The sequence below is a fragment of the Equus caballus genome, chromosome 2, assembly GCF_041296265.1.
Source record: "Equus caballus isolate H_3958 breed thoroughbred chromosome 2, TB-T2T, whole genome shotgun sequence".
NCBI classification, from domain to species: Eukaryota; Metazoa; Chordata; class Mammalia; order Perissodactyla; family Equidae; genus Equus; species Equus caballus.
Window position 1 is genome coordinate 47645453 of NC_091685.1, and position 11406 is coordinate 47656858.

The 11406-nt window shown below is 65.2% G+C and overlaps 1 protein-coding gene and 1 long non-coding RNA gene across 8 annotated transcripts in view; one reads left to right on the forward strand and one right to left on the reverse strand.

Annotated features, from left to right (window-relative positions):
• The window catches only part of MORN1 (MORN repeat containing 1), a 61385-nt gene extending 59843 nt beyond the window's left edge, over window positions 1-1542 (forward strand). For all 7 annotated transcript variants that reach the window (XM_070254862.1, XM_070254838.1, XM_023627611.2 and 4 more), the window contains one exon: window positions 1214-1542. In XM_070254862.1, coding sequence (XP_070110963.1) covers window positions 1214-1362 — 149 coding nt within the window. In that variant the 3' untranslated portion in view covers window positions 1363-1542. The remainder of the gene's footprint in view (window positions 1-1213) is intronic.
• LOC138921371 (uncharacterized) lies at window positions 488-9466 on the reverse strand. The gene is made up of 3 exons (XR_011433886.1): window positions 9316-9466; window positions 3748-5091; window positions 488-1162 (listed from the first exon to the last, which is right to left on the reverse strand). It is a non-coding gene; the product is annotated as an uncharacterized lncRNA (long non-coding RNA).
• Between the last annotated feature and the right edge of the window lie 1940 nt (window positions 9467-11406).

Consider the following 11406-nt stretch of genomic DNA (forward strand, 5'->3'; position numbering starts at 1 on the left):
GGGAACACCTAGAAACCGGCTGCTTGGAAACACTGCGGCGTTGCCATGCGCGGCTTTTCCCCCAGGCCCGCCAGGGAGGCCTGGTGGCCCGGCTGCGGAATGCGGCCCCCCCAGGCGCCCGGCCCGGCGCCCGGCCCGGCCCCCGGCCCGCAGAACCGCAGTTTTTTCTGAAGGAACTGACTCAAGGCCGAACAAATTCCTGGCAGCCCCGAGGCCCTTTCTTGTCCTGCCCCAGGAACGCTCGGTGTCCGCAGCCCCGGGGCTGGCCGGCGTGGAGGGAGACGGCGCAGGAGGAAAGTGGCCTGTTTTCCAGACCTGGGCGCTGGAATGTTCTCTCTCAGGGTGCGAGCCGGCTCCTGCGCCCCATTTCGGCTGCGGCCGCATTCCTGGTGTGAGCCCAGGCCAGCCCTGCGAGCTTTTTCCACGCTCCGGTGCCAGCCCCAGCGGGCTCGGGGAGGGGAGAGGACGGTTTCTATGGCAACCTCACTTTTTGTTATTTCTTATTTTCTTTTTTATGGTTTCTCCAACTTTGAAGCTCTGCAGACAGTTTACAGACTGCAGAGGGAACGCGTCCCCCCTCCCCTCCCGCGTCCCCAGCCCGGAGCCGCCCCCTCCCACAGCCCGCGGGCAGGGGCTGCAAAACCAACCAGGGGCTTAATTATTTTAAAAGCCATTTTAGAGGAAATGAATTACTTTTCTCCAAAAAAGAGAGGAAAGTATTTTCAAAAGAATCCCTGCCCTCAGCCCTGAGGCCTCATCAGCAGTGGGGGGCTCTCTGCCGGCCTGGGGGCCTCGACCAGCCCAACTGCCAAGCCACCCCTGTGTCCGCCCCAACTCTGCCCCCAGGATGCTGGGGCCATTGCTGGGCCTGTGTCCTGAGGGGGGAGGTGGTTTCATTCACCCCAGAATTCACTTATTCACCTACACTGACTGTGCGCCCAGCACCATGGGAAGACAGTGGCCGGGTCCTGGCGTCACAGGCCTGAGGAGAAGGCCTGAAACATAGAGTGGGCCACAGAGACAGGGTCCTGGGGTCCCGAGGTCGCAGGGCAGGTGAGGCAAGGCAGAGAGGAGCTCAGGGTGGGCAGGCATGAGGGGGCCTCGAGGGGAGTGAAGAGCGGGGGGTGGAACGTGTACCTTTTCAACCTAGAGGAAGGGCAGGCTGGGGGGCAGGGGCCACCGGGGGCCACGTCCCAGCATCCGTCTCTTGCAGGGGAGTATGTCATCATGGTCCGCGATGTGACCACCCCTCCGTTCCTGGGCCGCGTGCTGCCCACCGCCTTCAAACACCTTCGGGTCTCTGCGGAGGGAGCCTGGCCGCGGCCCCACATCCCTGGAGAAGGCCCTGGCACCCCGAGCTAGGCGGGCCGCCCCAATGCACCCAAGAGCCTCCAGCCCCTGGGGATGCAGCGTCCCCTCGGGACACCACCCTCAGTGGGAACGGACGGAAACGCCGCCTCTGCTTACGGGGTCGCCGTCCTCCACCTCCCCCTCGGCTGGTGTGCACACGGCCGTGAGCTTTAATAAAACGCTCCACACTGACCACAGAGTGGTACCTCACCTAGATGGGCAGGCCCCTTCCCTCACCCCCCAGACACGAGTGCGGGCTCATGTGGGCATTCCCGGGCCGAGGCCCACGGTGGTCACCGGGTGCCCTTCTCGGCTGGCATGTGTGACCCACCCGCGCTCTCCCCAGGGTGAGCCCAAGCCGGCGAGGGCGAGGGCGGTCCCAGTCCCCTATCGCAGAGCCCGCTCAGCTGATCCTCGGCCTCTGCCCAGCACTGTCCAGAGCCTGGCCGGCCAGTGCCTGCCTCCTTCCCACCATCCCTGCCTTGGAGGGGGCCCGGCGGGCAGCCTGGGGAACTCGGACCGGCTCCCAAATGAGAAATCAAGAGGCAACAGGCAGGTGACTGGTTTTCCGGAAACGGGCTGCGGGTCTGCAGGGACGACGTCTCAGATTTCACAGCTGCCACCAAAACACAGCCACGGCCACTGAGCAAGGCCGGCGGGGACACCAGTGGGGGAGACGCCCGGAGGCCTGCAGGCAGCCAGATTGAGAGGGCTGCTGGCGGGACCTTCATCTGCCATTTCCTCTACTCATGGGCTCCACGTTCCGGAGACCCTGGGTCCGAGGCCGCAGCCTGGGGATCACCCTTCACCTGCCCAAGTGGACAGGCTGGGCTCGCCCCTCTGCCTCGAAGCCCACCACCCTCCCCATCCTCCCCACCGCCCATAGCTTCTTCCTTCCAGGGACAATGAGGAGCAGGGAGGGGGCACCCAGAGCCCCAGCCCCTCACCAGCACAGACACCTCTGGGCCCCAGCAGACCGTCCGAGCCCCCAGCCACGGAGCACGCTGTTGCTTCTGTCCTGAATACCCTCCCGACCCCATGCCCCCGCCCCCCATCCAGGACCCATTTCCTTCCCACACTTGCTGTCCACACCCTCCCTGATGGGCATGCTACCATCAGGGCTCACAACAGGGCCACCTCCCTCTCTGCACTGACCCTCCTCTGGACACCCCTGGCTACCCCCCCCATCTCCCTGACCGCCGGCATCAGGGCGCCGGCTCAGTTCCTACCTCCCTGGCACACTCACTGGGCCCCTGGTCCTGGGTCCCAACCCCTGCACCTTTCTGCGCCTTGGCCTCTGCCCAGCTCTGGACCCACACTGCCAGCTGCGAGGCCCAGGGTAGAGAAATGCTAGGGCATCAAGGGCACTTTACATGCCCCAAACTGAGCCCCACTTGTCCCCAACCAGCTCCTCCTGCTCAGCTGACGACACCGGGACTCTCAGTTGCTCAGGCCAAAATCGCTGACATCGCTTTCCTTCTCTCTTGCTCTGTGGCCCACCAGCAAGCCTTGTTGGTCCTGCTTTCAAAGCGCACCCCCAGCCTGACCCTACCTCGTCACGCCGCACCCCCGACCCCAGCAGTCTCGCCTCCGCATGGCAGTTGTCCTCAGCTCACACCCCATATCGTCACCAGGACCTCAGGCCCAACCTGAGCTGGTCCCATGGCCCACTGCCTTCATCTGAGGCCCCCGCCCACTGTTCGCTCCACTCAGGCCACGCTGGTCCCTGCATGCCCTCGGTGGTGCCAGGCAGGCTTCTGCCTTTGCATGGGCTCTGCCCTCTGCCTGCACAGCTCGTCTCCTGGCTGTCACCTTCTCACGAGGCCTTCCTTGGCCACCAGCTCCGAAGCCTCACCTCCCTCCAGCAGCACGTCCCAGCCCCCCTGCGCGTGTCGCGAGCAGCACGTGACACATCGAACTTACTCCTCCTGTTCCCGGTTGGTTTGTGGACGTGTGGGGAGCACGGGAGGCCCTCAGCAAATAGCTGCTGCGTGAATGGGTGAATTTGGAGCACTGACTCTGTGCCAGGAAATACAGGAGGCAGTGAGAACGAAGGAGGCAGAGGAGGTGTGCAGGAAGGAGTGACGGCTGAGTAGCTGGAGGGATGGGTAGAAGCCTAGATGGATGCATGAACAAAGAGCATACGGGTAGATGGATCGTGGGTGAGTGAGTAAATAAAAGGAAAACTAGATGAACTGATGGAAGGAAGGGTGGACAGATGGATGAGTGTGTGGGTGGGTGGAGGGGTGGACGGAAGTATGAATAAATAGAACGACGGATGAGTATATGGAAGGATGGATGGAGGGATGGATGGTGGGTGGGTGCATGGATGAGTGGATGGGTGGATAGACGAATGGGTGGGTGGAAGTGTGGATAAATGAATGAATGCATGAGTACCTGGATGGATGGACAGACTTACAGATGGATGGGTGGACGAGTGGGTGATGGCTCTAATTACTGATGGATGGAACAGAAGTTCGTTTGTCTCTGAGAAGTAGGTCCTTGGGGCCAGCCCGGGGTCGCAGCGGGTAAGTGGGCACGTTCTGCTTCTCGGTGGCCCGGGGTTCGCCAGTTTGGATCCTGGGTGCAGACATGGCACTGCTTGACAAAGGCTGTGCTGTGGTAGGCGTCCCACATATGAAGTAGAGGAAGATGGACACGGATGTTAGCTCAGGGCCAGTCTTCCTCAGCAAAAAAAAGAGGAGGATTGGCAGTAGTTAACTGAGGGCTGGTCTTCCTCAAAAAAAAAAAAAGAAGAAGAAAAATAGGAAGTAGGTCCACATGGAATAACTGTGCCCTTACTTAAGGGCAAGAGGCGGCAGATGAGGAAAGGATGCCTAGCCAAAACCAACCCAAACCAGGGGGCCTTTTCCATCCGGCCCCTGGCAGCTGCCCCTCACTTCCTCCTTTCTGCTTTTCTCTTAGTAGGTTCCCCACCCAATTCTTCCTCAATACAACTGAACAACTTGCCTGCTTCAACAGGCCAGTCAACAGCTGGCGGATGGGGCAGCCCGAGGGAGCTGGACCCCTGCAGGACCAGAAGAGCTGGGCCCCAGTCCCCGGTGATTCTTCACCCCCTACTTGGTCCCAGCTCCCAGACCCGGGGGAGCAGCCAGGCAGCGAGCCATCCAGAGGGCCAGCTTTGACAGCAGGGGCAGACCTCTGTGAAGGTTGGAGAGAAGAGAGCCAGTGAGGGAACGGGGCTCCAAAACCTCCACGACTGGGGCCTTGATGCCATTCTGAGCCTGAGATGTGGGGTGGCAGCTGGGACCACCTGGAGCAAGCCGCATCTGCCTGCCTCTTTCTGGTTCCAGAAGTGGCCACAGACGCTGCCAGCCTGGTTCAGCAGGGCCTCAGCCTCCGACTGTCCATTAGGAGGGGACAGGCTGCCGGCGTCCCAGCAGTGAATCCCCAGAAGGGGACCGTTCTCGGGAACCCATGACTCCTGGGTCAGTGCCTGGGCACCACGGGGCTCTGTCCTGCCCAGAGTGCATGGAGGCAGACGTGGGGCTGCAGGACAGAGCCCCCTCGGAGGATGAGGCAGGGGAGCTGCTGGAGGAGCCGTGTCCACACGCAGCTGCATAAACACGGCGGGCAATGGGTAGGAGTCGGAAGGGCCACCCGGTCCCCCAAATCCCCTGGAACAGCTGCGTCAGAGCCTGGTTGTTCACCGGTGTCAGCCCCCGAGATTGGGCAAATCGCTTTACAGTTCTTTTTTCTATTCAAGACGAAACCACGTTTCTGTCAAAAGAAAAATAATGAAAATGATGTTTCAATCGAGAAAGAAGAAAGCACCCAAACAGAGGCAGCCGTGCATCCCTGCGAAGCAGGAGGCAGCCCCACTCTTAGTTCCAAGTCAGCATGGCGGTTCCGGTCACTGCACCAGGCCAGAGGCGCAGAGCTGCCCCTGAGCACCGGGCCCTGTGAACGCGGGGCTCTGCCCCATAGTGGGCTCCTGGCTGGACGTGGAGCTGCTGGCTCTTTCGTCAGTAAATCTCCACAAACACACGACCTGTGAACCCTCCCACTTTCCAAGGTCATCGGAGCAAACCTGAGGGGCCCAGGCGTGCACAGGGTCTGGTGGGACCCCCGCCCCTGTGCCCCACGGCCGCCTGGTTGATGGCCTCCCGCTGCTGCCATGGGCACACAGGGGCTGCCCCATGGCCAACCAGGGAGAGCTCAGACCCCAGGGGGCTGTGTCTGGGCAAGACCAGGGTCCCAGGTGGGGCAGGCGGGCTGTCCCCTGCCCCACCCCACTGCCCAGCCTCTGCCAGGACTCCTGGTGAGGGAGCGGCTGTCCCCTGAGTGAGGGGGTGCCCCTCCTGGCCAGCGCGCGTCTGAGCATGTGGACAGCAGGCCTTTCGGGCCACAGCCCCTGGGACTGACCTGGTCTTCCACTGGAGGCATGGGGGTGCTGGGCAGGGTCAGATGCCAGAGGCGGCTGCTCCCACCTGACCAGACCCCTAGTCCTCACACTGAGTCCCACAGGCAAATCTTTAGGAAATTTGAATTCTCAAAAAAAAAAAAAAGAAAGAGGGAGGTCAGCAGAGGCTTGTGTGGCCATAAACTCTGGCCTGGCCATCAAGTTTGCTGTATGAGGGCTGGGCGGGGAGAGGAAGCAGCCTGAGAGGGCAGTCTCCAATGTCCAGTGTCTTCAGTGACCGTGAAGAACCAGCAGAGCAAGGTGGCCCAGGCCAGGGCCCCACCTGGAGACAGTGCCCCCCAGGCTGGGCCCCAGGACCGTCCACAGAACCACACAGCCGCCACAGCTCCCGCGTCCCTCCACCCCAGCTTCTGGGTCTGCCCCTACCCCAGCGGCAGCAGGGCCCAACAAACAGACGACAGAGACAGAGAGGTGGGGGCACCTGCCCTCTCTGCCCGGCCCACCCCCCAGCGGGTCCTTGGCAGGCACAACCTCTCAGACCACCCAGCCACCGACCCGGCGGTCAGCACAGGACAGAGCCCGCCCTGTCTGTGCCCGCCCTCCCACTGGGCCCCGCCTGGCACAGGCAGTTCCTCCCAGCCTCCTCTCCTGTTGGCCAGTGGGTCACCCAGGACGCTCCCGGGGGAGGCCGCCTGGTCTCAGTGCCAGGCGGGTGGAAGGGCCAGCTGTGCGGAGGCCCCCAGGCAGGGCTTTCCTGGAGGGCGCCCGGTACCCAGCCCGCCAGACTGGTTTCTGTGCAGCCTGGCCGGCCCTGCCACCTCTCTGCCTGCCTGAGGCGGCCCTCAGCACCCCGGGAGCCCTCAGTCCTGGGGGACTGTTAGCGGGAGTCGCCAAGCAGACGGCGCTCGGCACCGAAAGCAGACACAGCTGCGTGGGGCCCTCCCCTTCCTGCCATCACCAAGGGTCCGCCCAGGACCTCTCTGATGGAACAGACCGCTGGCCCAGGCACAGGGGACCTTGGGAGCCTGGTGGGGGCCCAAGCAGATGGGGAGGGGCCGCCTTGGGCCCCCTGCCCATCAGGCCTGGGTAACGCTGGGGCCCAGGGCTGCTTTGGTCCTTCGGTAAGCCTGGGGGGTGGCCAAGGGCAGTGGGCAGGCCTGGAGATGACCCACACTGGCCACAGCTGCCCTAGCCTGGACTCTTCTTGGCACAAAGCCCCGGGTCTCGAGGAGCGGGCGGCCGCCCCACTGCCATGGCCAGGACCAGTTTCTGATGAGACTATAAATAGGGCTGTCACTGGCTGGCCGGGCAGCCTGACAGGATCCGCCAGATGTGCCGGGCTCAGCCACCAGACCAGCTCTCCCCAACCCCCGTGTGGCCCATGGACAGCCACACTCCCCAAAACTCTGGATACCCCTCTTCCTTTTGACAGCTCCGCCTAGGACCTCAGAGAACTGTCAGCCACCCCTGCCTTGCACCCTGGAAAGGCAGAACAGGGTGGGGGGAACAAGGACAAGGTGCCCCCCACGAATGCTGTTCCAGGGCCCAGCGAGTGGGTGAGGCCTCCCTCCTGGGGCAGCCTGGGGCGGGGTGCTACCCACCTCAACCCGCCCCACTGGCCTTGCAGCACGGGTGCAGGCCACAGGCCATGGCAGCCATGGGGGCTTCTGCACCAGGCCCAGGTGAGGAGGGGCTCTCCTCCACGGTTTTCTCAGCCCCCTTGGTAAATCCTTACGAGAAGAGCAGGAGCGGGCAGCCTGGACAGCAGGGGAGGGGCCCTGGGGGCAAGAGAGGACCAGGACTGGATGTGGACTGAGGAGGGGGCAGGTGGGGGCCCAGGTGGGGGCCCAAGTTGGGGACAGCTCGGGGGAGAAACAGGTTGTATAGATTTGGGGGTCACCACCGTGATGACAGTGAGGCCCAGTGATCAGGGGATGCTAGGCCAAGAAGAGGAAAGGAGGGGAAAGACCAGAGGGGAAAGATTTTTAAAGCTGGGAGCAGGTCACCCCACGGGGCCTTCTGTGATCTTGGGTCCCCTGTGGTCGCATTCCCCAAGGCCCCCACCCCACCTCCCAGTCAGGCCCTGATAGTGGGGCCAAGCCACTGGGGGAACCAAGGGAGGTGGGGCTGAAAGACGAGAGCAGCTGGGGCGCATAGGGCATGTGGGGCTGCCCCTTTGAGAGGTGGCTTGGGTCAAGCCTGGGCCTGCGGGCCTGAATGGGGTCACTGAGGCGGGCAGGGGCCCAGGGCCCCTATGGAGCCCCGCCTGGCAAGGATCCGGGTGCAGGGGCGCCTTTCCACACCAGTGAGGACACGCTTCCCACGGCTCAGGGGGCTGCGGGGAGGGTGGGAGCAGTGGTGATAAAGGATCGGGCTTCCAACGGATCTGACAGAAAAGGGAGACAGCGCCCCAGAGAAGGGCATCCACACAGGCTGAGCGGGAACCTTTTGAGGGAAGCAGATTCGGACGCGGACCGGGGGCTCGCTCAGGCCCCCACCCAAGGGTATCCGCGCCCTCCCCGGGTTCGGCCCGCAGCCGTAGTTCCCGCCTCTACCGCCGGAGGTCGCGCCGACCTCCCCACCCCCGCCCCCCGAGGCTGCACGCCGCTCAGACTCTGGACACGTGGACACGTCAGCGGAGTGGGCTGGGAAACGCTCGGACCCAGCGGGGACCCCAAACGTAGCGCCGAGGGCGGGGTGCGGCTCCAGTCCAATGCGCCCCTCAGGCCCCTCCCGTCCCCAAGGGTCCCCCTCCTCTCCCAGTGTGCCCCACCCGCCGGCGGGAGGAGTTAACCGCGCTCAAGACGCGGACGGGGGGCGTGGGTGGGGCACTTCCTGCCGCCGCCCCCCGCCCCCCGCCCCCTTCCCGAGCGCGCGCAGCCCGGGGCCCCCGGCTCCCTCCTGCGCCCCCGCAGCGCCGCCCGGGGCCCCCGGCCCGCGGCCCGCCCCTCGCGAGGGGGCGGCGGGGAGGAGTCGGTCCTGCGGCCGCGGGGGGACCGCGCGGCCCCACCCCCGGGAGCCCCCGCGCAGGCGTGGAGAGACCGGCCCGGGCGCGGTCGGGCTACTGGAGGGGGGCGCGCTGTGGTGCCCCCCACGTCGGAATCCGGGGCGGCGGTCGGGAATGGGGATGGGAGCCATGGCGACCCCCGTGGCCAGACGCGGGCGGGGGGAAGGGAAGTGAAAGCGGCGGCGGGAGCGCCCCGGGGGAGCCCCGGGGGCTGGGTCGGGCTTTCCGTAAGACGCGTAATAGGAAACTGAGGCCGCGGGGCCGGGGCGCGACAGCTGCGCGGTCCTTGCGGGCCCACCTGGCCGCGCTCCCGCCGCCCCGCGCGCCGGCCGGGAAGCCCCCTCGGCTTCGGGGCCTGGGGGAAGGGCGCAGGACCCTCCCCTCCGCGGCCGCTCCAGCCTCGCTGGATCCCAGAAGGCAACTCCGCGGAAGGAAGTGGGGGGATCTGCCCTGCCCCCCAACTGGGGGCGGAGCCTTGCTGAGGAGGGCCCAGCCCCACTCCCCAGCTCCGCGATCCGTCCCCCAAGGCTCCTGGCACCGCCCTCGAGGGGCGCACACCCTCCCGGTGACTCACCCCGATTGGTGACACCCACTCCCTCCCTGACTCACTGGGCGCCGAGCCCACGTGGAGAGGGGGGCTCCCGGTGCTGGGGGGCGCCTCGGGCTCGCGCTCTGCCTCCGTCGTGCATTTGCGGGCTTCTTAGCCTGCGTGCCTGGGGGGCCCTGGGGGGGGGGGTGCTGCGCGGCTTGGGGAGCGCCCAGCCTCTGACCAGCAGGGCGTGGCCCCATATCCGCATCCTGGCCTCGGAGGAGCACGGAATCCTGTGGAAGGCGGCAAAGGGGTTTAGGTTCACCCAGAAGGGCCTGCCAGCAGCCCGCTCACGCGGAGGGCACACTCGTGTTCCTCGGGCCTGGGGGGCCACGCGAGGGGACGGCGCCCAGCCCATCCCTCCGCAGCCCGGCTTCCGGCCAGGCCGGAAGGAGCAGGAATTCGGAATGTTTTGAACCAGCGGTGTAATTCCCGGGCGGCTGGTCGGCCCCTGCCCTTCCCCCAGGGCTGGCGGGCAAGGGACGGCTGTGGGTGCTCCGGGGCTGGGACAGGCCCTGCCTGAGGCCAGAGACCTGCCTGAGGCCAGAGACGACATCTGCTGTGTGCGTTGGGGCGGGGGCGGGGGCGGGGGCGGGGGCGGGGGGGGGGGCAGCATGGGCGCCCCTGTACACTGCCAACCCTAAGCACGGGAATGTAGGATGGATGGGGGGAGGGCCTGTGTCCTGACGGGTGCCGACTGGGAGGCCACCGCACACCGTTGCTGGGGAGACTAGACCCAGGGTGGACACACTTTAGCCCAAAGAGCCCCAATCTGCTGGGCCCAACACTACATCTGGCAGAGTGAGCCATTGCCTTTCTGCCTGCGGCAGGAGGTGTGGGGGACGGCAGATAACCCCACCCTGTGTCAGGGGCCAGTGACATCCACCTGGCAGCCCCCACTGCAGCCCTCCCCAGGCCTCTGGATGCAACAACACCCCACCCCGGCTCTCTGCAGGCCCCCACACCCCAGCCCCTCCCTGCCAGCCTTATGCAGCTCTCTGCAGGCCTCCCCAGCCCACCCAAGGCCCCCAGCCTGGGCAGGGAGCCTCCCCTGCAAACCACTGGAGCCTTTTCTGGAACTGTTTTTTCTTAGAAACAGGAAGTTGGGGCGTGGGCCACAGGTCCACCAGGTCAAGGCCCCACCAAGAGCAGGGCAGGGTGGGAGTTGGGACCCCATGGGAACTGGCCACCCTGCCCTGCTCCTCCAGTGCCCATGGGAACCCCAGGTGCTGAAGCTGAGAGGGGTACAGCAGGTGGAAGAGTAAGGAGGGGAAGGAGGATGCCCGGCTGCCTGGCTGGGGTGCCCGGGCCCTGCTGCCCACGCTGGCGCCATCCCCCAGCACTGGGGTCCCTTCTCAGCCCTCTCAGTGCCGTCTCAACGAGTCTAGACACAGGGGAGCCCAGAGTGTGGCCTCAGAGCACATGTTGCTGCTGGCCCCGTTCTCCCTCCTTCCAGTCCCCAGTCCTGCAGCCAGAGTGTCCTTGCACCAACACACACCTGTGTACAAGCATGCACACACACCGGAGCAGATACCTGCCTCCCAAGGCCAGGGGACCCCTGCCCCAGACGAAATGCCCCTCTCATTCTTGGGCCCCTCTGGCTCTGCCAGCTCCCCTGAGGACCTGGGTCCCCGTCCCCATCCCTGGTGGTCCAGATCCTTCCTCTTGTTCAGCGGAGTCCCCAGCTATACGTGTCCTGCTCACTGAGTGAGGTGGGAGTCTGGGACACTCCTCCTGCCCGTGTGTCTGACCCCCTCGTGTGCTCACAGGAAGATCTGTCCTGGGGGTCCCACTGCGAGCTCCTCTGGCCAGGAGCCCATGGAGCGGCACCGTAGACACAGACTTGGACATGAACTTGAGACACCCTGGAGCAGCCACCCAACTCAGCCTTCCCAAACTCCTCTGCAGCCCCGCCAGCAGGCGAGCCAAGCACCAGGCCCAGCCAAGGTCACTGCTGGGCCCCATCCCACCTCGCCCCCCCACCCCATGGGCCTGGGAACCCCAAGGCGATGGAGGATGGAGCCCTGGAGGGCCTGTGGGGTGGGGAGTCTGTGCTCATTTGAGTTGTCCCAGCCT